We start from the raw sequence: 27,986 nt of genomic DNA on the forward strand, positions 1-27,986 counted from the left end.
CTGTTGCAACAAGCAAAAATGTCTCCAGACATGGTCAAAAAGTTCCCCCGGGGGCAAAACTGCCCCAAGTGAGAACTATCTTAATTTAGACATCATCATGCACAATACCAGGCTGGATGAAGCACAAGCTGGAATCAAGATTGCCAGGAGAAATATCAATAACCTCAGATACACAGATGACACCACCCTTATGGCAGAAAGTGAAGAAGAACTAAAGAGCCTCTTGATGAAAGTGAAAGGGGAGAGTGAAAAAGTTGGCTTAAAACAACATTCAGAAAACTAAGATCATGGCATCTGGTCCCATCAGATCAGATCAGATCAGTCGCTCAGTCGTGTCCGACTCTTTGCGACCCCATGAATCGCAGCACGCCAGGCCTCCCTGTCCATCACCAACTCCCGGAGTTCACCCAGACTCACGTCCATCAAGTCAGTGATGCCATCCAGCCATCTCATCCTCTGTCGTCCCCTTCTCCTTTTGCCCCCAATCCCTCCCAGCATCAGAGTCTTTTCCAATGAGTCAACTCTTCGCATGAGGTGGCCAAAGTACTGGAGTTTCAGCTTTAGCATCATTCCTTCCAAAGAAATGCCAGGGCTGATCTCCTTCAGAATGGACTGGTTGGATCTCCTTGCAGTCCAAGGGACTCTCAAGAGTCTTCTCCAACACCACAGTTCAAAAGCATCAATTCTTCGGTGCTCAGCCTTCTTCACAGTCCAACTCTCACAGCCATACATGACCACAGGAAAAACCATAGCCTTGACTAGACGGACCTTTGTTGGCAAAGTAATGTCTCTGCTTTTCAATATGCTATCTAGGTTGGTCATAACTTTCCTTCCAAGGAGTAAGCGTCCAGTCCCATCACTTCATGGCAAATAGATGGGGAAACAATGGAAACAGCGAGAGACTTTATTTTCTTGGACTCCAAAATCACTGCAGATGGTGGCTGCAGCCATGAAATTAAAAGACAATTGCTCCTTAGAAGAAAAGCTATGACCAACCTAGAGAGCATATTAAAAAGCAGAGACATTACTTTGCCAACAAAGGTCCAGTCAAAGCTATGGTTTTTCCAGTAGTCATGTATGGATGTGAGAGTTGGACTATAAAGAAAGTTGAGCGCCAAAGAATTGATGCTTTTGCACTGTGGTGTTGGAGAAGACTCGAGAGTCCCTTGGACTACAAGGAGATCCAACCCGTCAATTCTAAAGGAAATCAGTCCTGAGAATATTCATTGGAAGGACTGATGCTGAAGCTGAAACTCCAATACTTTGGCCTCCTGATGCGAAGAACTGACTCACTGGAAAAGACCCTGATGCTAGGAAAGATTGAAGGCGGGAGGAGAAGGGGACGACAGAGCATGAGATGGTTGGATGGCATCACCGACTCAATGGACATGAGCTAGAGTAAACTCCGGGAGTTGGTGATGGACAGGGAGGCCTGGCGTGCTGCAGTCCATGGGTCGCAAGGAGTCGAACATGACGAACTGAGCGACTGAACTGAACTGAAGACGCTTTATATCTTTAAACTTTACATAGCTGTTTCAAAGATTTCAAAGTTAAATCCTTTGTTAAGTACCTCACACTCCAAGTGAGAAAGATGCTGCAGAAGTGAAGAAAGTTGCAAGTGAAGTAATTCCCAAACAGAGAAAGCACTAGTAATAATCTAGTTGTCATTCCAGAGAACGAGGTGCACAGGCCTGGGGATGCCCACTTCCTAACCGGTCTTCCGCAATAACGGGACTAGGGGAGCCAAGCCCAGCCCCGCTACCTCTCGGCGAAGGTCGGGTCAAGGAACAAGCCGCCAGCCCTACCTCTACGCGTGAGACCCTTGCTCAGCACAACAGCAACAATCCCGCAGCAGCAACGCCAAAAATACGTACAGTGTCCTGCAGCTCCAAACCTCCCGCCTTCGCGCTGCATCTTGGGAGGTCCAGGCCGGAGGCTGCGTCCAGCGCAGAGGAGGCGGAGCCTGCCCATCCGGCCAGAACTCGGTTGCCATGGGAGCCTGAGGAGGCGGGGCCTCCGGGGAATGTTGTAAAAGTGAATGGCAGGCGGAGCTCGCACGGGCGGACTTCTGCAAGGGAAGAGCCCGAGATTCGCGGGCTGGCGGGGGAGGGTCCGCAGTTCAGGACGTCGGGGGCGGGGCCCGAACGTGAAGCGAATGGAAAGCCAGGTTGAGGGCCTGGTCCCGCCTCCAGACCCGAGCGGACGCACCAGATAGGGCGGCGTGGCGACGCTTCCGCCTTCCTTCCGTTGTCACGCGACCGCCTCCACCTCCCTCCCTTCCCTTTTTACCTCCTGGCCAGCTTGCCCAGTGCTGAGATATTCGGACCGCAGCTGTGGAAAGGAGCGACGCCAACTCTGATCATGTCCACGACCGCGACTATCGCCGAGGTGAGGAGCTGACCGGATCACTGCCGGACCCCGAAGCCGCCTCTGAGGCGAGGGGGCCGCACGCTCAGGTGCAGGTGGGCTGGGCTTAGGGGAAGTGAGATGGTGCCTGTAACGTCTAAGCGTCCCTTCGTGTCTCTCTTCTAGTATCAAGCCCAGAATAAAGCCAAGCTCGTCTCTGAGGTTCGACGGAGGTTTGAAGCTGAGTATGTGACAGGTGGGTACCGCGATCTTGGTGTTGAGGCAGGTGTGCCATGAGCGGCCCCAACTTTGCTGAGATGTTTGCTGGGGTCTCTGTGGAAGCTGATAGGGACCATTTCGATCCTCACGAGGACCGTGCCTTCCACGTTTTCTAGGTTTTCTCTCCTTAATATGGCAAGGATACTGCTCCAGTTGGGCAAGTGACGTGTCTCTTGCTTCCTAAAGGGTTAATGTGAGTTAGAAATTCATGTTTCGAGTATCTCGAGTTTATGGAACTTTCAGGACACTTGTTAGGCCCTCAGCTCAGGTGACGCCGTTCCTGTGCTGACCTCTCAGGAACAACAACCGAGAAAATGAACCTGGAAATTGCCGAAATACTATTCACGTGTGCTTAATTGGGTATCTGAATCCCTAGGTTAGTTTGCCTAATTCCACTTTATACAACCCAGCAGGTGCCCGCGAAGTAGGCCCCCCTGTGCTGGAGCAGGTTCTTTTCATCTCACACTGTACCTAGCAAAGTACCCGTGCGTCCCAAATTGATTTATTGGGTGAACCTCTCTGTCCGTATGTCACAGATAACTGGAGTTGTCCAATATTTAACTGATGATTTAATACCTGTACAGTAATTTTCAAAATCCTGCAGGATAATTTATTGTAAGTACAGACTAAAGACCAGTCCTGACCCTGCCTCTTAATAGCTTGCTTGTCTTTTCTGAGCCCCTGATTCCATATTTGTGAAGTTTGACTAACTAGGAGGATTAAATGAAAATATGTATAGCAAACTGTGTAGCATGGGGTTAGCATATAGTAGGCTCGCAGTAAGTAGTTTTCCTCAGTAGCCTTTTTGGTTACATGAAAGAAGTTCAGCTTCTACATCTTGACTTCAGTGCTGAGGGTTCCCTGCAACTTTAGATGGCACTAGCTTGTATGTCAGTTGATAACCTAGAACAGAGAAAGAAATCTGTTCTGAATAACCTGGTCAGTAAATCTTTTCATCCCTCCCTGTCAATTTTCTTCACAACCCAAATCTTGTACCGGAGAGTTGCAAAAGCATTTAATTCACTTTTAGCCCAATGAGATAGCTGGTTCCAGTAAAGAGATAATTCTAACATTGATTTCTATGGAAACATAATTCTTAGCTGTATAGTTTATAATATTGTGAAGTAGCCCAGAACTTGACCTAATGTGCTAGTACTCACCAATAGTTGTTTACTTAGGCCCAAGGGAGGAAGCAGGATACAGCCAGGAGAATTTAGTAATAGATAAAATCTTAAAGGTCATCTCCGTCCAACCTTCTCATTTTTACAGTGAAGAAAGTGAACTCTGGAGAGAGTAAATAATTTGCTCAAATTCAATTCAAATAATTGCTCTGAATTCACTGTAGTAATCTTTTGGCAACGCCAGCATATCTAATTAGATCATGGCCCTCCTCAGCTTGAAACCCTCTAGTACCATTCTACTGTGTTTAGGGAAAAAAAAAAAAATCTCAGTTATTTTTGGTGGTCTGCAACACCATCCTCATGTTACTACTTTTCTTGCTCAGTGCAGATTTCACCACTGCCCACAATAAGAAATATATTATATATTGCAGTCTAGTATTCACTCATACACATCATTGAAGCGACAGTTCATTAAAGAATACTTATGTTGAAAACCTATGACTCCCTGGTACACTGATGTACAAAATTAACATCATAACCTACAGATGTGACCCACAGAATAGTGTGACCAGCTTCTTTTATGCCCTTCAAACTTACTTGAGTCTGTTTCCATCTCGGGACCTTTCCATTTCTCTGCCTGGAAGACTCCACCAAGCATAGCTAGGTTCTGCTTTTCCATCTTGGTTTAAATGTATCTGAGAGACCTTTGCTGTTTATTAAATGGCCTCCCTGTCTTGTCTCCATTACAGTTCTTATCATAACCTATAACTCTGGTTATTAAATGGCCTCCCTGTCTTATCTCTTTTATCATCACCTGTAACCTCCCTCGTTCATTTGTTGACTTATTATTGTTCATTTCCTTCAGTAAAATGTGGGTCTGGGGCAACCTGTGGGCCAGGGCCATGAGGGCAGGGTCTGACTCCCCTCTGTATACTTAGCACAGTTCTCAATACATAGTCATTGACTGAATATAGCAACACTTAAATATAAACATACATATACATATGAAGATGAGTCCAAGTCTGTATGAAGGGCTGTCCTGTCTCCTCTCCCCCACAAAAATCTGGCAAAGAGCAGTCCTCACAAAATGTCTCATAAAGACCAGTGTTATTTCAAAGTAAAGCACTGTCTGGCATTAAGTATAAGGAGGGTTTTGTCACACCTGGGTATGTGTGAATGAGTTATCTGCACAGCCATGGCAAATACTGATTTAATTAATTTAAAGACTTGCATTGGTAAGGAAAAGAAAAATTCTTGAGACTTTCTCCCCTGAAAGTTTCAGTTGTTTCGTGAAATAGAGCATTGGGTAAAGGTAGAGTGGGAAACTGGCGCAAAGGGTTTGATGATTTATCTGTGTTCTCCCTTTCAAGCTTACTTTTTAGAAGTTAGCTAGATGTTCAGAACAACCACTTTCCTCCTTCCTTTTTGATTCTCCCTTTTCTCTCACCATTAACAATATTTTGTTTCAGAAGTGGCTTTAGGCAGACTTAAGCAAACATGTTTTTCCTAAAGGAAAATATTATCTGCAGTGTATCAGTTTATACACTGGCTGAACTCCAACAGCTCTTTTGGGGGTGGGTTCTTGGAAATTCCAAGCATGTTTTTGTTTCCACAGAAATTATTACCAATTATGGATAGATTTCTGGCTGCTAAAAGAACAAATTTGAAGGTCGTAATTGTTGTAGCACTGCTAATTGTCCTTTTTATCCCTCATTGTTTCTCTGAGAAATTTCATGCTGACTCCCACTCTCTCTTCCTCCTCCTTGTGGCCGGGGCAAGAGACTAGTCTCTTGTGACAAAAATTTATTCAGTTCCTGTTTCATTCTGGGAAGCAGTTTGCCAATATTAGAGAGAGAGCCCCTTCCTGAACTAGTATAATCTAGTAAAGGTGTTAAGACAGAAATATTAAAGGCAAATGCTGTCCAGAGGACTAGGAATGCTAAAATAATTTCTGCAGGAGTCCAAGACCAGGAAAAATCACATCTAATTTGGGTGACTGAGTTAGCACAGAGTTGGAAAAACCTTCTCAGAAAAGGCGGTATTTCTCAAGAACTTTGGGAGATGTTAGAACTCGGCCAGCCAGATAGCGAATGTGATCCAGGTGGATCAGATAGTCCAGGTTGAGCTGCTTAAGTGAGAAGGTATGGGGCATGTTCGAGAAGCCAGAGGAAGTCCACTTTGATGATCCTTAAGGAGCACATCTGACCAAAAACAGTGGGCGTATGGCGTGGAGATCCATGGCCACTGAAGCAATACATTTGTACTCAACTGAGGTTTGTGGGTTTTATTATTTTAGGCTTGTTATCTGATTCTACAAATATGTGAATTTATTTAAATAAATTTGTGTTATACCAAAAACAGTCCAGAGGATGTCCCATAAACTTATCATACAGAGATACAGCTCTTCTAACAGTGAACGAACTTTTTTCTATACATTAAAACAAACACTTAAAAGATCATTCTGTATGTAGTTTTCTGTGTTCTATTTTTTATTGCCATGATTTTATTTCCCCATATTAGGAAGTAACCAACATTTAACATTACTTAATATTCAGTTATGTAAATAAAAGAGAATTTTCTTTTATCTGAAATAGCCTCTTTTGGACATTTAGATTATTTCCCCTTTTTTTTGTTTGTTAATATTTGTGCAGTAGTTCAGATTGTTTCCTGAAGAGTCATGTCTAGAAATAGAATTATTGAAGAGTGAATAGTTTAGGACACTTGACATGTGTGCTTAATTCTCCTCCATATAAATTGCACCAAGCTTAATTCCCACTATTACATAGGAAAGTGTTAAGGTCACTATAGCCTTACCCAGATTAGGATTATTTCTTAATGCTTTTTTCTTGGTTTTAATTTGCATTTGATTACTAGTGAGAATAAACTTCATCTATTTATATCCATTTGTAGTTTAAAATTCTTTTTTTCATTAGTGTGTGGCTTTTAAGATTGGTTTGGCCTTTTCTTGTTTGTCACTCTGACTTTTTTTCATTTTTTGAATGAATGTATTCAAAATTAGCCATTCCGCTCTGCTTTCTTCCATTGCTGTTACGTTAAATAATTGTCTCTTATTCAGTAACTTGTTCTAGTGCTATTGTTTTGTGTTGGTCTCTTATTTCTTAATTTTGAAATATATTTTACATATAAAATGTGTAAAACATAAACACCCATATACTCGCTGCTCAGAACTTTCTGTGTATCCCCAACTCTGCCATTCACACGGTAGTTGCCTATCCTGCATTTGCTGTTACCCAGTCTCTTGCTTCGGAGAAGGCAAAGGCACCCCACCCCAGTACTCTTGCCTGGAAAATCCCATGGATGGAGGAGCCTGGAAGGCTGCCGTCCATGGGGTCGCTGAGGGACTGAGCGACTTCACTTTCACTTTTCACTTTCACGCATTGGAGAAGGAAATGGCAACCCACTCCAGTGTTCTTGCCTGGAGAATCCCAGGGACGGGGGAGCCTGGTGGGCTGCCGTCTATGGGGTCGCACAGAGTTGGACACGACTGAAGTGACTTAGCAGCAGCAGCAATCTCTTGCTTTTCATTAGCTTTGCCACTTGTGATGTTTTCCTCACCACTGCTTTATTAAGTTTGCCTCTTTTTTGAACTTGAAATAAAAGCTGAATTCTTCATGATTTGCATCTGTGCTCATCTCTTTGCTCAAGAGTCATTCTTACTGTAGTTGATTCCTTTTTACAGTCGTGGTGTATCAACAGTTCACAGAATGGAAATACCAATTGATGAATTTGGTGTTCTTTCTGGATTTTACTACTATGTACAATGCTGCTATAAACATTCCTAAATATCTGATGCCTAGACTTTGTCTAGAGCAGTGGTTCTCAAAATTGGTCTAGGAACTATAGTTTCTTGAGATGATTTCAAAGAGCTTCAGAGTCCAAACTATTTCCATAATAACACTAAGACATCATTTTCCTTATTCACTGACATTCTCTCACAAGCACACAGTGGGGTTTCCCAGAGGTTACATGGCATGTGATGATATTACTCTGACAGATGATAGAATAAAGTGCTTATGTGTGGTTATATTTAAATTTTTTCTCAGTTACGATACCTAATGTAGTAACTACCAGTAAATATAACCCATAGAAACAAAAAAGTCTTTAGAGGCCTCAGTTATTTTTTAAAACACATTATTTTATATTGAAGTATAGTTGATTTACAATGTTGTAATAGTTTCAGATGTACAGCAAAGGGACTCAGCCATACATATACATGTATCCATTTTCCCCCAAACTCCCCTTTCATCCCAGCTGCTGTGTAACACTGAGCAGAGTTCCCTGTGCTATACAGTAGGATCTTATTGGTTGTCTGTTTTAAATATAGCAGTTTGTACTTGTCATTCCCAAACTCCTAGCCATCCCTTAACCTCATCTTTCCCCCCTGGCAACCATAAGTTCATCCTCTAAGTCTGTGAGTCTATTTCTGTTTTGTCAATAAGTTCATTTGTATCATTTTGTTTTAAATTCCACATATAAGGGATGTCATGGGGTATTTCTTCTTGTGTGAGGTAACTCAGTGTGACTCTCTCTGGGTCTATTCATGTTGCTACAAATGGTGTTATTTCACTGTCTTTTATGGCTGGGTAATATTCCATTGTGTATATGTGCTGCATCTTCTTTACGTATTCCTCTGTCGGTGGACACTTAGGTTCCTTCCATGTCTTGGCTATTGTAAACAATGCTGCGCTGAACATTGTGGTGCATGTATCCTTTCAGATCATGTTTTTCTCTGAATATGCCCAGGAATGGGATTGCAGGCTGATATGGTAGCTCCATTCTTAGTTTTTTAAGGAACTTCCATACTGTTCTCCATAACGCTTGTAGAAACTTAACGTTCCTACCAACAATGTGGGAAGGTTCCCTTCTCTCCATATCCTCTCTCACATTTGTTGTTTGGATTTTTTGATGATAGCCATCTTGAGTGGTGTGAGATGATATCTCATTGTAGTTTTTATTTCCATTTCTCTAAAAATTAGTGATGTTGAACATCTTTTCATGTGCCTCTTGGCCATCTGTGTATCTTCTTTGGAGAAATGTCTCTTTAGGTCTTCTGCTCATTTTTTGATTGGATTGTTTTGATTATATTAAACGTCATGAGCTGTTTGTAAATTTTGGAGACTAATCCCTTGTCAGTCACATCATTTGCAAATATTTTCTCCTAATCTCTGGGTTAGAAGAATTGATGCTTTTGAACTGTGGTGTTGGAGAAGACTCTTGAGAGTCCCTTGGACTGCAAGGAGATCCAACCAGTCCATCCTAAAGGAGATCAGTCCTGAATATTCATTGGAAGGACTGATGCTGAAGCTCCAACACTTTGGCTACCCAATTCGAAGAACAGACTCATTGGAAAAGACCCTGATGCTGGAAAAGATTGAAAATGGGAGGAGAAGGGGACGACAGGATGAGATGGTTGGATGGTATTACCGACTCAGTGGATCTGAGTTTGAGTGAACTCCAGGAGTTGGTGATGGACAGGGAGGCCTGGCGTGCTGCAGTCCATGGGGTCGCAAAGAGTTGGACATGACTTAGCGACTGAACTGGGTTATCTTTTTGTTTTATTAATTGTTTCCTTCACTGTGCAAAAGCTTTGGAGTTTAAGTACGTCCCATTTGTTTATTTTTATTTTCATTATTCTGGGAGACAGATTGAAAAAAAGTATTGCTGGGATTTATGACAAAGTGTGTTCTGCCTATGTTTTCCTCTAGGAGTTTTATAGTGTCTGCTCTCACATTTAGGTCTTTAATACATTTTGAGCTTATTTTTGTGTATTGTGTTTAAGAATGATCAGATTCATTTTTTTACATGTGGCTGTCTGATTTTCCCAGCACCATTTGTTGAAGAGATTGTCTTTCCAACATTGTGAAGTCTTGCCTCCTTTGTCATAGGTTAATTGGCCATAGGTGCATGGGTTTATTTCTAGGCTTTGTGTCCTATTCCATTGATCTGTATTTCTGTTTTTGTGTCCGTACAATAGTGTTTTGATGACTATAGCTTTGTAGTACAGTCTGAAGTCAGAGCCTGATTCCTCCAATTCCATTTTTCTTTCTCAAGATTGCTTTGGCTGTTTGGTGTCTTCTGTGTCTCCATACAGTTCTGTGAAAAATGCCATTGGTAACTTGATGGGGATTGCAATCTGTAGATTGCCTTCGGTAGTATAGTCAGTTGCATGATACTGATTCTTCCAGTCCATGAACATGATATGATATTTCTTTCCATCCATCTGTGTCAGAGTACAGATCTCTTCTCTCCTTAGGTAGGTTTATTCCTAAATATTTTATTCTTTTTGATGATGTTAGATGGAATTGTGTCTTGAATTTCTCTTTTTCATCTTTTGTTGTTAGTGTATAGAAATGCAGCAGATTTCTGTGTATTAATTTTGTAACCTGCAACTTTATGAAATTCATTGAGTTCTAGTAGTTTTCTGGTAGCATCTTTAGGATCATCTATGTGTAGTATCATGTCATGTGTGAACAATGACAGTTTAACTTCTTTTCCAGTTTAGATTCCCATTATTTCTTTTTCTTCTCTGATTGCTGTATGTAGCTAGGACTTTCAAAATTATTTTGAATAAAAGTGATGAGAGTGGACATCCTTATCTTGTTCCTGATCCTAGAGGGAAAGCTTTCAGTTTTTCACCATTGAGTATGATGTTAGCTGTAGGTTTGTCATATATAGCCTTTATTATGTTGAGGTAGGTTCCCTTTATGCCCACTTTCTGGAGAGTTTTTCATCTTAAATGGCTGCTGAATATTGTCAAAAACTTTTTTGGAGTCTATTGAGATGGTTATATGATTTCTATTCTTCAATTTGTTGATGTAGTGTATCACACTGATTGATTTGCAGATACTGAAAAATCCTTACATCTCTGGGATAGATCACACTTGATCCTGGTGTAAGATTCTTTTAATCTGTTGTTGGATTCAGATTGCTAATATTTTATTGAGGATGTTTGCATCTGTGTTCATCAATGACATTGGCCTGTAATTTTCTTTTTTGTGGTATCTTTATGTGATTTTGGTATCAGGGTGATTGTGGCCTCATAGAGTGAAATTGGGAGCTTTCCATCCACTGCAGTTTTTTGGAAGAGTTTTAGAAGGATAGGTGTTAGCTCTTATCTAAATGTTTGATAGAATTTGCCTGTGAAGCCATCAGGTCCTGGACTTTTGTTTGTTGGGAGTTTTTTTTTAAATCACAGTTTCAGTTTCAGTGCTGGTGATTGATCTGTGCATATTTTCTATTTCTTCCTGGTTCAGTCTTGGGAGACTGTACCTTTCTAAGAAATTGTCCATTTCTTCCAGGTTGTCCATTTTGTTGGCATATGGTTGCTTGTGGTAGTCTCTTAGGATCCTTTGTATTTTTGTAGTGTCAGTTGTAACTTGTCCTTCTTTTCTAAATTTATTGATTTGAGACCTCTCCATTTTTTCCTTAATGAGCCTAGCTAAAGGTTTAGCAATTGTGTTTCTTTTCAAAGAACCAGTCTTTAGTCTTCATTGATCTTTTCTATTGTTTTCTTCATTTTTCATTTATTTCTGCTCTGATCTTTATGATTTCTTTCCTCCCACTCACTTTGGATTTTGTTTGTTCTTTCTGTATTTGTTTTAGGTGTAAGTTTAGGCTGTTTGAGATTTTTCTTGTTTCTTGAGGTAAAATTGCATTGCTCTGAACTTCACTCCTAGAACTGCTTTTGCTGCGCTCCATAGGTTTTTGATCATTGTGCTTTCATTTTCATTTATATCTAGCTAGTTTTTGGTTTCCTCTTTGATTTCTTCAGTGATCCATTGGTGGTTTAGTACCATATTGTTTAGCATACACCTGTTTGTATTTTTTTTTATAGTTTTCCTTCTTATAGTTTATTTCTAACCTTGTAGCATTGTGATTGGAAGAGATGCTTGATATGATTTCAGTTGTCTTAAATTTACCAAGACTCAACTTGTGGCCCAGCATGTGGTCAGTCCCCGAGAACATTACATATGCATTTGGAAAGAATGTGTATTCTGCTGTGTTTTGGGTTTTTTTTTTTGTATTGGGGTATAGCCGATTAACAAACAATGTGATAGTTTCAGGTGAACAGCAAAGGGTCTCAGGTATTCATATACATGTATCCATTCTCCCCACACTCTCCTGCTGCTGCTGTAAAAAAAAAAATATTGCTTAATTTTGACTGTGCTGGGTCTTGGCCACTGCATGCAGGCTTTCTCTAGTTGCGGAGAGTGGGAGCTACTCTTTGTCGCCATGCATGGGGTTCTTATTGCAGAGCACAGGCTCTGGGGCGCATGGGCTTCAGTAGGTGTGGTGCACAGGCTTTGTTGCACCACTGCATGTGCAGTCTTCCAGAGCAGGATTGAAGCCATGTCTCCTGCATTGCAGGAGGATTGTTAACCACTGGACCACCAGGGAAGTCCTATTCTGTTGCCTTGGATGGAATGTAGAGCCCTCAGTGTAAAAGGGGTCCAGAGACCAAGAAGTTTGAAAACTTCTGTAGCCAGCTGTGAACTGGGTGAGTGGTAGAATAGATTCTCAGTCCACTTTACTAGATAATCTAGTTTCCAAGGTGATTTCACCTGCTTTTATTTTAACCAGCAGTTTTTGAATGTCCTTGTTTTTCCACACCTTAAAAACTGGCATTGTTAGTGTTTTGTTTTTTTATTTTTTCCCATCTGATGCCATTATTAGAATATCTTATTGTGGTTTTAATTTGCATTTCTTTGAGTACAAGTGAGATTGAGCATCTCTTCATATTTTTATGGGCCATTTGGTTTCTGCTTATGAAAATAACTTCTTCAGATTCTTCTTGGCCCTTTGTTCTTATGTATACATTTTAGAATCAGTTTATTATGGTTTTGCAATCCCCCCCACCCCCCCCCCCCCCGCAAAAAAAAAGAACCTCTTTGGGGATTTTGAGTGGAATTGTGTTAAATCAGAAGATCAGTTTTGGGAAACTTGACATAATAATGGTTAAATCTTCGGAGAACTTGGTATACATATCAGCCAAATGCTTCCTTATGGAAAGATTTATAATTTTCTCCATAAAGGTTAACCCACTTTTATTCAGTTTATTTCCACATACTTTATATGTTTTATTTTTGTGGTGCTTTAAAGAGTATCTCTTCAGAATGTATTCTCTAGATGATTGTTGCTGGTTTATAGAAAGTATGTTTGATTTTTTACATTAATATTGGACTCAAGAACCTTATTTGTTTCAATGAATTTATCTCTAGATAAGTTGGCAATTTCTTTGTAGATTATAGTGTCACCTTGAAATAATGATAGTTTTCTTTCTGACTTTTTAGAAAGAAAACTAATTGTAATTAACGATTTTTACAACTTTTAAGTACTTTTGCTTTATACTGGCTGGAACCTTTAAGAACACTGTTGAATCAGTGATAAAAGCCTACTTGTCTTATTCCTGATCTTAGATAGCCCCAAACAAGATCTCTGTAGATGTCTTTTATCAGAATGAATAGGTTTCCTTCTGTTCCTCCTTTGCTAGGTTTGGTTTTTGTTCATTGTTTTGTTCCCATCACAATTAAGGGGTGAATTTTACTAAATGCATTTTCTTCATCTGTTGAATACATTGTATCTGAAATGTTCACTTAGTTTTTCTCTTTTAATCTGTTAATATAGTTTATTGTATTAATCGGTTTTAAAAATATTTATTTTGCTGTAGTCAGTTGATATTTTCAGTAGCTGATATTTTCTTTGGAAATTTTGCATCTGTATTCAAAAATTGGTCTGTAAATTTCCTTTCTTGTATTTTTCCTGTGTGACTTTGATGTCAGAATTATTCAGGCTTCATAAAATCAGTTAGGAGTGTTTCTTTTCTCCCTGAAAGAAATGGTCATTGTGTAGTTCTAACTTGGTTCCTCATAAATTACTGCTCTTCCAGTTTGTTGCTGTTGTTTTATATTAGTGTTTGCTTTTATACCTTATATTTGCCAATATCTTTATCATTTCTTCTTAAGTTTCAGATCTTTTATCTGGTATCATTATTGTTTCATCTTGAGTATAATCTTTAGATTTTCCCTTGGTGGGATCTTTGTGGTAAATTTAATTTTGAAAGTGTCTTTATTTTTACTGCCTTTTTAATTACACAGTTAACCTTGAGGAATGTCTTCACCTTACTAGGCTGAGGGAGAGGAAGTGGTTAGAGAAGTAGAAGAACCAGGAAACTTTAGTATCATAGATGATCTCTGAGAGGAGAATTTCAGGGACAGGAAGATAAGTAGTGAATAGAAGGAACCTCTGTGGGTAAAAGTACATAAAACTGGAATTTTTCTTATCAACTGCCCTCTCTGGAAAGGAAGGGTGGAATTACACTTTTAAAGTGTAATTACACTCCTGGATAGTTTACATAAACTCTCTCGATTATGAACCATCCAAGGGATCGACCCAGGCTTTGTTCATCTTTGCATCTGCAGTTCCTAGCTCTCTTTTGAGCTAACATATGATGAGTGATCATAAATTAGTCCTCATAACTACTGAATTATGTTTTATCCCCAAGAGAGGAAGCCTTTAGAAAATAGGTAGGTAGACAGACACTTCGATTTCCTTAAATTGTGCTCTGACATTTTCCAGGTCAACTTTTTAAAGTTGTCATGGTCACAGTAAGAGGAAAAGATGTTAAGAGTTTATCAATTTTTGTCCTTATTGCATATCTACAGACCATGTAATATGATTTAGTAACTTTGTATGTAGAATATATAGTTGTGCTTTGAGAACTTTTGTAAACAGTCCCCACATATTAAGTCACAAAGGAAGTCTCAGAAATTCCAAAGCAACTAGATCAGACCATGGTCTCACCCCAGGAAGCAACTGTATGAGAAGTCATAATCAAAAGGTACTTAAAAGTAAATTGAATGTTAGGAAATTAAATAACACCTCTAAATAACCATGGATTAACAACTTCCTAGCAATGCACATAATTCTTATGCTGAATAACCCAGAGAGTAAAGAGGATATCACAGTGGAAATTACAAAATACTTAAAGCTGACCAGGAGGATGCCTGTGGTCTTTACATTTATTTCTTAGGAATCAAGGCCCAAATAAAAATCAACTAAAAAGATTGAATTCAAGAAACTAAAAAATGAACATGAGTAAATATAGAGAAAGTAGAAGGGAATAAGAGCAGATAATTATGGTATAGGAAAAAAGATAGTCGATGTAATAAACCTAAGCTGACTTTTTGAAAGGACTAGTAAAATAGACAAACCTAGGATGACCGAATAGGAAGAAAAGGAGACGCCAAAAACATCCACTAGGAACACAAAGCAGATCGAATTATAGCTGTGGCAGAGATTTTAAACATCATAAAAGAGGATACAATGGCAAGCTTTGTCACAGTAAGTTAGAAAACTTAGATTACATGGAAAACTTTCCAGAGAAGAGAAAAAGCATCTAAAATTGTCTCAATAAAAAGTAAAAAGCCTGAATATATCAATGACTGTGAAAGGAAATTGAATTGGTAGCCATAGTCCTCTACACTCTCCCTGCCCTACCACCGCAAAGGCACACACAGACGCATAAGGCCCATGCAAGCATTTTTGTTAGCTCCAGGAATGTAAAGATAATTCATAATTAGAAAATGCAGGGGAGGAACTTACTACATTCACAACATGCTTCTCAGTGAAATTTTAATGGGCACAGTTCAACCACCAAAACTATTTAGAAAGGCAAGTATTGAGAAGTGTCTTTCATCTCTTGTGCCTCTTCACTCCCTTTTCTCCTTGCCTTTTTAGCTAGCTGTATCTGTTTTCTCTTTCTTTTTTCTATCTTTGTTGAAACAAATACAAACATATTTGCAGTAACAAGATTAAATGAGGGAAAATGTGTATGTCAATAAAGACAGAAACCACATTGGCTGTAATTCACCTTTATGAAAAGCAAACAAAACTTTTACCAAACAAGATAACTTGTTTTCTTAACTCTTCTAAAAATCCTACAGCAAAAGTCATGGTTAATCGTGAAACTTCAAAATGATTCCCAGAAAGTCAGGCAAAAGACAATGATCTTCAATATTATTTATATAATTCAACAGGATATAAAACAACCTAGTTATCAATGTGGCAAGGAAAATAAGAGGTGTAAGGTTTTCAAGTCTTGTCATTATTGGCTCATGATAGCAACACAAAAATCTCTAAACTTTCTAATGAATTGTTATTAAAGAACATTGAAAGAAGACTCCAACTAGAGAAGTAAGTCACCAAGATATAATGTCTTGTACATATTGAGCATATGAACTCAGTTCTTGAAGGATAGGAGCTGAAGCAGAAAGCCCCTCCCCTCTCTACAACAGACCAGAAGTCAGCAAAGTTCTGTTGTGTCTTATTAATTTATTTTTGGTTGCGCTGGCTCTCTTTCCTGTGTCCAGGCTTTCTCTAGTTGCAGCAAGCGGAAGCTACTCTTGGTTGTGGTGTGCAGGCTTCTCATTGCGGTGGCTTCTCGTCTTGCAGAGCACAGGCTGTAGGGTGCACAGACTTTAGTAGTTGCAGCGCTTAGGCTCAGTAGTTCCAGCATGTGGGCTCTAGGGTGTGCAGACTTCAGTGGTTGTGGCTCTTGTGCTTAGTTGGCTCTGCAGCATGTGGAATTTTCCCAGGCGAGAGATCGAACCCGTGTGCCCTGCATTGCCAAGTGGATTCTTATCCACTGGACCACCAGGGAAGTCCCCGTGTGTGTTTTTAATAGCCCTTGAGCTCAGAATGGTTTTTCTATTGGTAAAGCGTTGCTAAAAAAAAAAAGAAAAAGAATCAGCAACAGAGGCCATATGTGGCCGTCAGAGGCTAAGATCCTTAGATGTTTATCCTCTGGCCCTTTACCAATTTTGCCAACCCCTGTAGTAGCCCCAGAGTTTTCAAAGTGTGGTCTCTGAAGCAGCAGCATTTTGTAGGGACTTGCTGCAAGTGCAGATTCTGAGATCTCACCCACAAATTACTGGGCCCCATGAATTTAGAGGTAGGGCCCCAGTCATCCCTGTTTTAACACGCCTTCCTGGTGACTCTGATAGCTGCTAAAGTTTGAGAATCGCTGCTGGAGGCCAGTGGCTTAATCCCACCATAGACAGTCACCTGCTTGTCAGTCTTTCACCAGAAGCTTCACAGGAAAGAGGAGATTCAGGGTACGTTGTGGCCAATCAGCAGAGTATGCCCTTAAGGGAATATTTGTTATTTCAGCCTGATCACTCCCATTGTTGACATATTCAGGCTCCAGCCAATAGAAATCGTCCATCCAGTACAAATGCTCTTCCAGGGCCCCACCAGGACTTTAAGTGGATCAGTGCTTAGAGTCTTGGAGAAATAACAGATGCTAAGAGGTTTTAAGGGCTTCCCTGGTGGCTCAGTGGTAAAGAATCTGCCTGCTAATTTAGGAGGCTCGGGTTTGATGGGTCAGGAAGATCCACTGGAGAAGGAAATGGCAACCCACTCCAGTATTCTTAACTGGAGAATCCCATGGACATTGGAGCCTGGTGGGCTACAGTCCATGGGGGTCACAAAGAGTTGGACGTGACTTAGTGACCAAACACACACACACACCCACACACATGAGATTTCACACTACTGAAATGTTTGAGTTGTATATTTGCTGTTTTTTGACATTATGACACCCAGTTGATAACTCTTCTCTGTTTTTCATTATCAAAATACTGTTGCATTTTTTTAACCTTTTATATGAATTCTAGGCACATTTATAATAACTACAATATAATTTCAAGACTTTCTCAACTGACTGATATGTCAATTAGAATTTAGGTTTCTGTTCATGGGTAGCATTCTACCTTATGTTAATAAAAATTCATTGGTATTGTGTTAAAAGTTTTCAAAGTGTCCTTGATCTTCATAAGACTGAAAAGGCAGACCTTATCTCCATTTTACAGAGAAGAAACGTCAGGCCTGGAGTGACTTGCTCAGTCTCCCTGAACATAGTTAATAGCAGGGGTCTTCTGTCCATCACTGTCCCATATCCTGAATCTGGCTATGAATTTTTTTTTCATATTAGTTAACCTTAAAACATAGTTTCTGGCTGGTTTGTAATTTCACCAGCCAACAAATGCAAGAGAGAGAAAATAATGGAATTTGCTGTTTTATGAGTAAGCACTGTATTCTCTTTATCTTGCAACATTTAAAAGTGTGTATGTGAGAGAGCTCAAAGGAAGTGTGCATGTGCACGCGGGGGAAGAAAGAGTTGAGAGGAGTCATCTTTTCTCTGGAACAGTTAGTCCTCTCTGACTCAGAGGTTAATCACCATTGCCACTTATCTGGTTCTTTCTCAGCAAAATTAGGATTGTCCAGTTGGCTTGGTGATATACTGTATAAATATAAGACCAATTTATAGAGCAAAATTCATATAAGGAGAAATAGTAGAAAGAGACAGTAAACTGTAGTAAGTGTGGCAATAGTTCATTAATGTTTCTTAACAGAGGAGTGGCCAGAAATGAGCTTTGAGCTGTTTTGAACAAGTGCAAGGATGAGGCTTAAAAGTCTGCTACTTGAGATTCACATTGGTTTGTGATGCAGTTTTCCCTGGTCCTCAGCAAGATGAAAGTAATAAGGACAAGGTATTAGACAGTGTACACATATATCTCTGTATGAGACTGATCTCGTCTTTATCTCTGTGCTTTAATCACTGAGAGGTAAAGTGATGTCTTAGGTGGGGAGTGGGGAAGGTTTTGATATCTTCCTGTGTGTTTTGATATCTTCAGATACCTTCTGGGTGTACATCTTTAGCTTTTCCCTGTAACATCTGGATTTACCAAGGGACAGGCTTTCAGAACAATGGCACCCCACTCCAGTACTCTTGCCTGGAAAATCCCATGGACGGAGGAGCCTGGAAGGCTGCAGTCCATGGGGTCGTTGAGGGTTGGACACAACTGAGCGACTTCACTTTCACTTTTCACTTTCATGCATTGGAGAAGGAAATGGCAACCCACTCCAGTGTTCTTGCCTGGAGAATCCCAGGGATGGGGGAGCCTGGTGGGCTGCTGTCTATGGGGTCACACAGAATTGGACACGACTGAAGTGACTTAGTAGTAGTAGTAGTAGGCTTTCAGAAAACTCCCTAACACTTGAGGGTTCTGTGGAAGTTCCTTCTACCCTTCTAGGTTCTTTAACTGATCTCATAAATTGATAAAAGACAGATGAACAGGAGAAAAACAAACACGTTTAATAACATGTATACCTCCTGTATACGTTGAGAGAGACCCAGGAGAACTGAGTCACTCTCCAAAGTGGCCCAAGCCACCACCTTCACTACCATCTCCAGCTAAAGACAAAAGAAAATGTTGGGGTGGGGAGTCAGTTATTAGAGATGACCAGGAAGAGCTCAGTAAATAAGGGTATGGTTGTGCAGATTTAAGTCCTCACCTTCTGTGTTAAAAAGAGTTTCAGGAGATTTCCCATCATTCTTCTCTTCCCATTACAGAGGGCAGCATCCTTACAAATGGAGACTTCCCTTATAAAAGGAGACTTCTTATAAAAGGATAACTTTTTCATATAAAAGGATGACTTCTGCTCACCTTTTAGAGCTTTTCCTATATTTGCTGTTTATTAAAAATAGCTCAAAATAATCAGTATACCAGAGAAGCATGTTTTGGGCTGTGTATTTTGCCTCCCCTCAGCTCAGTTGTCTGGGGGCTGTGTTGCAGCAAACTGTGATGTCGTAAACAATATTGCACTTGGTCTTGTGGTCCAGGTCAAGTTTTCCTTACCTCGAATGCTCAGTTTTCTGTTTCTCGGTCTCCTTCCTTCTGTCCCTCTCCTTACCTTAGCCCCCTTCTCGGTCCTCTTCTGCCCCCACTTGTCTCTTGCTTCTCTCCCTCCACCTACATAACCTTCTCCCTAGTCCTCTCTTGCTCTCTCTTTCCTAGCGCTCTTATTTCCATTTCTTTCTATCTAGGGATAATGTCTAACAGCAGGCATCTCATATGTTTAAGTACATGTTTTATTAATAACAGTCATTTTAATCTAAATGGAGATTTCTGGTTGCAAAAATCTTCATTCCTAAAAGCTCTCCAGGAGCAGTAAGCTTTGCATTTCTTGGTAAGGGACACTGTAGTGATAATACCAATAGGGGTAGGAATAATGATGATAATGGCAAGTGTGTTTGATTCTTCTGCTTATAGCTAATAATTTTCTGAGTTTTCACCACTTACCACATGTTTTCCTGGGGAAGTGGTTCTCAGAGTTTAGTCTCTGGATCCTTGGAGATGCCAAGGGCTCTTCAGGAACCCATGAGGTCAGAGCTGTTTTCACAGTGATGCTAAGAAGCCTATTGCATTTTTCATTTGCTCTGATTACATGGAAGCATTGGTAGGCAAAGCTGTTGCCTCCTCAGCCTGAATCAAGGTGAATGGCCAATATAGTCTTTGTTGTCAGCACGCTCAGTTAAAACTTTTTTTTTAAGTCAGTGTTATTTTAGAAAGCCGCTGATGAAGCAATAAGTTTTATTAAATCTTGACCCTTGAGTGCATGTTCTTTAAGTGTTCTGGGTAACAAAATTGAGAAGTACTCATAAAATACTTTTGTGCATTTGAGTTATCAACTAAATTAGTCATATTTTTCATAGACCACCCTTTTTATTTGAAAGAACAACTGTTAAGTAAACTGTGGTTATTCAGACTTGGGTTTTGGGGAGAAACTTTCTTGAAGGCAGACAGTAATTTCAAGGAAAACACCATATTGGTCCATTGGAGAAAGTTGTCCAGTGGCCAAACTGGATGGTCCTTCTGGAGGGGCAGGTGTTCCCAGGGGCCTTTTTGCTTTGAATATTGATGAATGTTTGAATAGCAGAGCTAAAATACCATTTTCTAAGGTTTATCTACAACAGAGTATGCATTAGAAAAGTAGAGACCAGATATTGAAAGCCATATCCAAGCTAACACTCTACAATACATGATTTGTGGTCTCATGTTGTATTTTATAGTGCTTTAAACGTTCAAGTACTTTTATATATATATACATTTTTATCCAATCCTCACACAACCCTGTGAGTATCTAATGCAATTTAAAGATATGGAAATTGGGTCTCAAAGAAGATAATTCCATGAATGCACTTTATATTCCCCTGCCCTTTCATCTATTATCCATGAGGGCCTGAAATAAGTCAGAACAAATGGAGAGGAGATAGAATCTATACAATTTGGCAACTAACTAGGGGCAAAAACATTTGGAGATGAAGGCAGTTTTCTGAAATATCTTCCTTGGGCCCCTGGGAGGGTACCATTGCCTGAGAAAATAAAAATAAGGAAGGGAAAGATTCAGTCCACAAATATTTCCTCAAAGTCTTTTCATTGGCTCTGTTGTAATCCGCTCTGGGGGCTTCTTAGGATGTATAGACTGTGCTGTTAAGATCTCTGTACAGGAAGATATGGCATAAATGCCAGTAACTCTGATTCAAGGGGAAATGCGGTAAGTGCCTTAAGAAAGGCATAGTTCAGGTCCACTAGCTATTCACGGGGAAGGAATTACTTGTGGGCCTAGGGAAAATTTTATGGAAGAGGAAGCATTTGAAACGAGTCTTACAGAATGGTAGAATTTGGATGTGCAGAGGTGGTTGTAAGAAGACAAGGAAACTTCAGTTACAGGAAAATAGAGGGGGGCGTGGAAGGAGGGTATAGAGGTATGTAGAGGTTGATGAGAACACAGCTTGTGTGTAGGTGGATAATGAGACATCATTGGCAACAATTATTCCAACTAGGGCTTCCCTGGTGGCTCAGATGGTAAAGAATCTGCCTGCAATGTGGGAGATCTGGGTTCAGTCCCTGGGTTGGGAAGATCCCTGGAGAAGGAAATGGCAACCCACTCTGGTATTCTTGCTTGGAGAATTCCATGGACCTCTGTCCATGAATGTAGCCTGGCAGGCTACAGTCCAGAGGGTCGCAAAGAGTCAGATATGACTGGGCAACTAACACAAGCACACACACACATTCCAATGAACTATGGGAAATGTTGACTGCTACATACATCATTTCCATTTTGGATTTAGTTCCTTTTCAAAAAAGACATTTGCCAAACATATGTCTTTTTTTTTTTTTTTTTCAAGAATAAAATTATTTATTCATTTTTCTTACGAATATATTCTTTTTTTTAATCTTTCATTCTTTATTTTTTTTAATTTAATTTTATTTTTTAACTTTACAATATTGTATTGGTTTTGCCATATATCAACATGAATCCGCCACAGGTATACATGTGTTACCCATCCTGAACCCTCCTCCCTCCTCCCTCCCTGTACCATCCCTCTGGGTCGTCTTTTTAAGTACGACTTAGTTATTTCTTTACACAAAAATTCATTTTTCGTTGACTAGGGTGAGGACTTCAAGTTCCGATAACATAATTGCTCTTCCCAGATCTTCGTTTATGGTTTTAGAGAGGGTTATGCAAAATATTTTACTACGTTCTTATTTTTTTTTACACCTGTGGTGGTTTGTCTTAAAATAAAGCTGCAATTTTTAGATAACTTTTAGTCACACTTAGAAATTCCATCAATCCTTTAAATTGCATTTTCATCTGAACTGCATCCCTGTGTCTATCTTCAAATAGCTTAGCTTTATCCTTCGGGTCTTTCTTCTCCTTTGGTATTAGTATTGGTTATCATTCACTGCAGAATTTATCTGACATGGATATTTATTACTGTTTTTCCCCTAGATAAGTCAGATAAGTATGATTCACGTGATGTTGAAAGACTACAGCAAGATGATAACTGGGTTGAAAGTTACTTGGCTTGGAGGCATAATGTCATAGATGAAACACTGAAGATGCTTGATGAGAGTTTTCAGTGGAGGAAAGAAATGGCTGTCAATGGTAAGCTGTTCAATTTAACCTTGACTGTGTACTGTATCCCTCCCCTGCATAAATGTTACTATTTTACATGTATCGAATAGCATATTTGGAAATATTCTTGGCAGTCATCATAAATATCAGGGTACGAAGTTTTATAAAGACCCAGTAACGCTTTGAGAGAAGCATCTTATAAATAAGTCTTAAAAGTAGGATTATTCACAAGAAATCAGATTGCCAAGGAGCCAAATCACACTCACGTTCTTCACTAACAGCACAGTCTCCTATTCTGTAGTTTTTTGGTTTAGAACCTTACTTAAACTAGCAGCTCAGCATCTTTACCACCAAGCCTGGAGAGAGAGAGATACTATTTGCCTGTTTTTCTCAGTTGTTGCCTGGTGTCTGCCTCTATTCCCAGGGTTGCTTGTGTTAATAGGTGCTCCATGTGGAATTACTAGATGAATGGGAATCCCCAAAATGCAAGCTTATCCCCAAGGATGCCTGTAGCCACCTCCTAACATTTTGATTTCAAGGTCCAATTCTAGATTGAAATTGCGCCCCCTTCCCTGAAAAAAAAAGAGTTTTAAATCTTAGAGGGGATTATGTAGTAATGAAGACCTCTTTTCAGGAAAGGTTACCCATTATCTCTCTCCTCCTAAAAAATTTAACAGGAAGAAACTGGCATAACTGCTGGTTTCAGTTCAGTCACTCAGTTGTGTCCAACTCTTTGTGACCCCACGTACTGTAGCACGCCAGGCCTCCCTGTCCATCACCAACTCCTGTAGTTTACTCAAACTCATGTCCATCGAGTTGGCAATGCCATCCAACCATCTCATCCTCTGTCATCCCCTTCTCCTCCTGCCTTCAATCTTTCCCAGCAAAAGTAGTTTCAAATAAGTCATTGAAACTACTGTTTTCAATGAAGTTTAAAGAAGGGTTTCCTGACCATAAGGATTATAAACTCTGGAGTGACTGAGTCTGGAGATTTAATACAAAATAGTCAACAAATAAATCCAGGACAGATACTCTTTCCAGTCATCATATTTGGAGAAGAAATCTATCAGAAGGAGGGTATTTAAAAAATCATTTGATTGGAAATATAAAAACTGTAGGTAATTTGAACAGTGAGCATTTATTAACCAAGCAAGAAATGTAAACCTGATATTCCTAAATCGTTTAAGTATGGGATAAACCTTAAACTCAACAATAGTTTTCTCTTACATAGAATTGCTAGTTTCTAGTGGCCAGTAGCAGAGATATGATGAAAGAGGGGTGAGGAAAGATAAAGACATCTTTGAGAGTTCTTAGGGAAGTACTGATGAATGACACAAAAGCCTTGGCATTTGCTGCCTTGCTGTGTTGGTTCTTGACCTTGCTAGAGAGCAGGCCTCCTGCTAAAGGATCTAGCATTTTTCTTGAAGTATTTCCCACCTGTGCCAAGATTATAAATGTGTTAGCCTCTGCTGGTTATCAGACTTTGTAGAAAAATAGACTAAAACATTTTACTAGAGAAACCATAGTGATTTCTTACATCACCTCTGAGACTATGATGTGGATATTTACTGCCATGTTCTTCCGAAATTGTCCAATAGTGATATTTGTTTGCAAATCATTATGAGAAATAAAATCAAAACATGAAAATGTGTCCACATCATAATGGCTAACATGTAAAAGGAAATGGATTTTTTCCATTTTTCTCATCTCTGTCTTTATGTAGTTTTTTCCTACTTAGTAAGAAACACTATTTTTTTTTTAATCATCAGAGGTACTTTCCAGATGTTTGCAAAAGCTGTATCTTTTTAAAAAAATAACCTTATCGTTTTCTGTACCAGAACTACTATATAGTAGTAATCTATATGTTGTAAGTATTCTCTTTAAAAGACCTCTGAGTCAGAATTACTCATTAAAGTTTGTCACCTTTTAGACCTGACCGAAGCCTCCATTCCCAGGTGGCTATTGGAAATTGGTGGCATTTATCTCCATGGTTATGACAAAGAAGGCAACAAGTTATGTGAGTATATTTAATATATGTACTAGCTTTTCGGGATTTTGAGATGTCATCCATCTCAACTGAACTGATAATAGGCAGAACTTTCTGTGTATGAACCACACGTCAGGTTTCCTATGGTGGGAGTGGTTAGGGCCAGGTGGACCAAGCATCAGGTACTTAATAGTTGAATGTACCATTTGCATTATAATAAAGCAGGCTGTAAAGGCCCAAATGCCACATCCCATCACACAGCCAAAATGATGTAACTCAGAGTCATTTTCTTCTTCCTAATTTACTGATATTAAAATTCAACCCGGTATCTTGATGGAGAATGTTTTTGACAGTCACTGAGGATGGCTAAATGACTTTTTTCCTTCTCAAGCTACCCACAGTCTTCTCCCCTTGCTTCTTCCTAAATCGGTGCGAGAGTGAGGCGATCATCAGCCTGCTGTCGCAGGGTCTCCCTCGTCAGTCCTCTCTCCCCTTTGCCCAAAATGCAGCTCGGTTGGCACCAAGGCTGGCACTCAGTGGCCACGTCGGAGCCCCCATCCTGAGCAGTCGGCCTGCCAAAGCAGTGTGCTGCATGCTCCGTGCCCACCTCGCACGCCTGGTCGGCGGCCTGTGATCAGCTCCCGTGTCACCGCCCTCTCGGAGCATTTTCCTCCCAGTGCCGGCTCCTCCTGCTTAAGTTTCCTTTTCCATTTCTCTTCTTCCACTTGGTGCCTCACATGTATTTCCCAGGCTTTGTTCCTTTCCTGGCCTCTTTTCCTTTCCGGCTGATGCAGCCTCCTTGGTGATGTCAAGTACCTGGGCTCCTTCAGCCCCTATCCCCCAAACAGCGGTGACCCCAGGCTGTCCCCCAGGCCACATGCACATACATGGCCAGCTGTGCCCCGGATTGGTGGTTGGCCGCCTTCAACACAACTCAGTGCACCACACACATCCCGCCCCCGCCTTCCCTGTACTGCCCAGCTCTGGTCCACAAGCCATTGGCTCTTCCCCGGACAGAGCTTCACTTGAGCCCCTCCTCTGATTTCAGCACCACTTCCTCGCTTCAGTCCCAACCCATCCCCACCCCAGGCCCTTCCCAGGACACAGCCTGCTGGGCCTCCCTCTCTGCCTCTTGCAGTCTCCCCTCTGTGCTGCTGCCCAGAAATAGGAAAATCAAAACACCTTAGCATTTAACGCAGAGTCCTTCGAGCCCAGCTCTGTCTCTCTGTTCAGCTACTCCTCCCACTGCTCGTCACATTTTGTCCTAGCTGCCGCCACTCTGAACACTCGCCATGCTCTGCCCCCACGCACGACACCCGCTTTTGCCACCACTGTGCTTCTGTCTGGGCTTTTCTTCTGGATAAAATGTTTTTCTAGTGCTTTCTTTATTGTTAAGCACAGGGTAGAGTACTTGTAGGTTATTAGCAAATATTACTTGTTCACCTGTATTTTCTTTCTTCCCTTGCTTACTAAGGGGGAAAGTGTATTTTCTAGGGGGGGGGACACCTTTCTGTGACTCTTTAAGATTCACAAGTATACACTGTTTCTCATTTAAAAGAAGGAAGAGATGTTTTTAATCTGAGAAGCAAAATGAAATATAAATTTTAAAATGTCAAGGGAAATGAATGATATATGCATAAAATAATATTAAAATGCTATAAATATTTTTTCTTCTTTTTATCTTATGTTCTGCTTAAAGTCTGGATCAGGGTGAAGTACCATATAAAAGACCATAAGACCATGTTGGACAAAAAGAAGCTTATTGCATTCTGGTTGGAACGGTATGCTAAGAGAGAAAATGGGAAGCCTGTTACAGTGATGTTTGACCTGTCAGAGACTGGACTAAATAACATAGTAAGAATTTTTCATTAATTCTGAACCATTGTTTATCATGATGTCATCCTCCTCTCCTGTCCTTCCCATCACCAGCCACTCAACCAAAGAATCCTATAAAATTGAGCTAATCAAGTCATGTTTGGAATTTATTTCCCCTGCCCAGAATTGTGATTGAAGTCAAACATGGAATAGGATTTGCAAAAAACTAAACATATTTGGCATTGAAACTGTATATTTCCTAGAAATGTTCCTTGCCTGATATGAGGATATTGGGTGTCAAGCTGGCAGGGTAATGAGTAGATGTGGTAACAGTGAACTTTTCTATCAAAGCCAGTATCCTCTATAGCACCTCCCCTGTGCCTGTCACAGAGGAATGCACTCTGAAAATGTGGAGCTCTCCAGCATACCATTACCTGTTTTGCAGTGGCAGGATGTTCACTTGCATTTTTGCATATCCAGCACTTTGAGATTTTGTTGGGGTTCTTGTTTGCTCCTTTAAATTTGCTTTCTGTTGGATTTAGTTAGTTTTCAAACCCAGTTTTCTTCAGGTGATTCTTGCCAATCTTAAAAAAATAAATAAAACTTACCAGTCTTTCATTTGAGCCCTTAGTGCTGACTGCAAACCCTTTAGCAGTGGTGGGGATTTGTTGTCTGTTTATTAGAGCTATTGTCTCTAACACTCAAACCTGGGCTAATGCTGGTGGCAGTGAAGTGGCATTTGGGGACCCGCCTGCATCAGTGTTGAAATCTTTTTGAAAATCCAGTTAGCAAAGTATGTTAATATCTTTTAAGTGTTCGTATCCATACTCTTTGCCTGGTAATTAACTTCTGGAAACCTATTCTAAAGAAATAAACCTTGGTACAAAAAATAAACCTTTGTGCATCAGAATTTTTTTTCAGAGTGTCATTTAAAATGGTGAAAAATTAGAAAAAAATGTAAATGTCAACACAGTGAAGTGGTGAATTATTGGTAATTGATGGCATATGTGTAGCTATGTACAATGGTGTTTATAAAGAATTCGCAGTAATACTGGAAAATAGCTGTTTTTTAGATGATAAAGGCAATGAAATTGTATCATAGTGATACCCTCACCCCCAAAAGGGAAACTTTAGACATTAAAAAAAAAGCTAGATAGTTTTTTTAGGCAGTAGGCCCACATTTTCTTTCATTTTTCTGTATCTCTGAGTCATTTGCCCTTGATTCATTTTTCAATCTAGTTTCCATGTCAGTGAGTTCTAGATTACAGAGTAAATCATTTTATATCTCAAATCTAAACCAAAATGCCTAGATAAGTAAATATTCCATGAAAATAAATTATGATTCTGTTATTCTTTATGTATGATACTATTCTAATAATTAGTATTTGAATTAACCCAGAATCATAAAAAAAATAAATGTTAATGTTTTTTATTAAATACAGGGGCAGACAGTTGAGCTGTCTGATAATTTTTCAAGCTACTTATATTTTATTTCATTATCTTTTTTTTTAATTTATAAATAAGATTTATTTGCATTACTTAGTATTTAAATCATTAATGTTTCCAAGTACTAGAATCTTACTGAATTATATTTATATAATGTTTAGATATTTTCATGTTTATACATAATAATGTTTTATATATATATATAATTA

At 39.9% G+C, this 27,986-nt stretch overlaps 2 protein-coding genes and 1 long non-coding RNA gene across 8 annotated transcripts in view; 1 reads left to right on the forward strand and 2 right to left on the reverse strand.

Annotated features, from left to right (window-relative positions):
* FANCB (FA complementation group B) overlaps nt 1–2,045 on the reverse strand; it is a 28,816-nt gene extending 26,771 nt beyond the window's left edge. For 2 of the 3 annotated variants that reach the window (XM_006067106.3, XM_044937306.1), the window contains exon 1: nt 1,806–2,045. The gene's annotated coding sequence lies outside the window, so the exon portion shown is untranslated. The remainder of the gene's footprint in view (nt 1–1,805) is intronic. The other variant, XM_044937307.1, reaches the window with a different exon arrangement.
* A 174-nt stretch (nt 2,046–2,219) lies between these two features.
* The window catches only part of MOSPD2 (motile sperm domain containing 2), an 86,627-nt gene continuing 60,860 nt past the window's right edge, over nt 2,220–27,986 (forward strand). For all 3 annotated transcript variants that reach the window (XM_006067104.4, XM_006067105.4, XM_044937309.2), the window contains exons 1-5: nt 2,220–2,388; nt 2,533–2,602; nt 22,404–22,559; nt 24,460–24,546; nt 26,216–26,370. In XM_006067104.4, the coding sequence (XP_006067166.3) occupies nt 2,362–2,388; nt 2,533–2,602; nt 22,404–22,559; nt 24,460–24,546; nt 26,216–26,370 (495 nt within the window). In that variant the 5' untranslated portion in view covers nt 2,220–2,361. The remainder of the gene's footprint in view (nt 2,389–2,532; nt 2,603–22,403; nt 22,560–24,459; nt 24,547–26,215; nt 26,371–27,986) is intronic.
* LOC123331989 lies at nt 3,386–4,872 on the reverse strand. Of its 2 annotated transcripts, none has more exons than XR_006548792.1 (3): nt 4,743–4,872; nt 3,786–3,909; nt 3,386–3,528 (listed from the first exon to the last, which is right to left on the reverse strand). It is a non-coding gene; the product is annotated as an uncharacterized LOC123331989 (long non-coding RNA). The 2 variants fall into 2 exon arrangements; XR_006548793.1 differs by lacking the exon at nt 4,743–4,872 and adding an exon at nt 4,344–4,462.

This window comes from Bubalus bubalis, chromosome X, assembly GCF_019923935.1.
Source record: "Bubalus bubalis isolate 160015118507 breed Murrah chromosome X, NDDB_SH_1, whole genome shotgun sequence".
Lineage (NCBI taxonomy): Eukaryota > Metazoa > Chordata > Mammalia > Artiodactyla > Bovidae > Bubalus > Bubalus bubalis.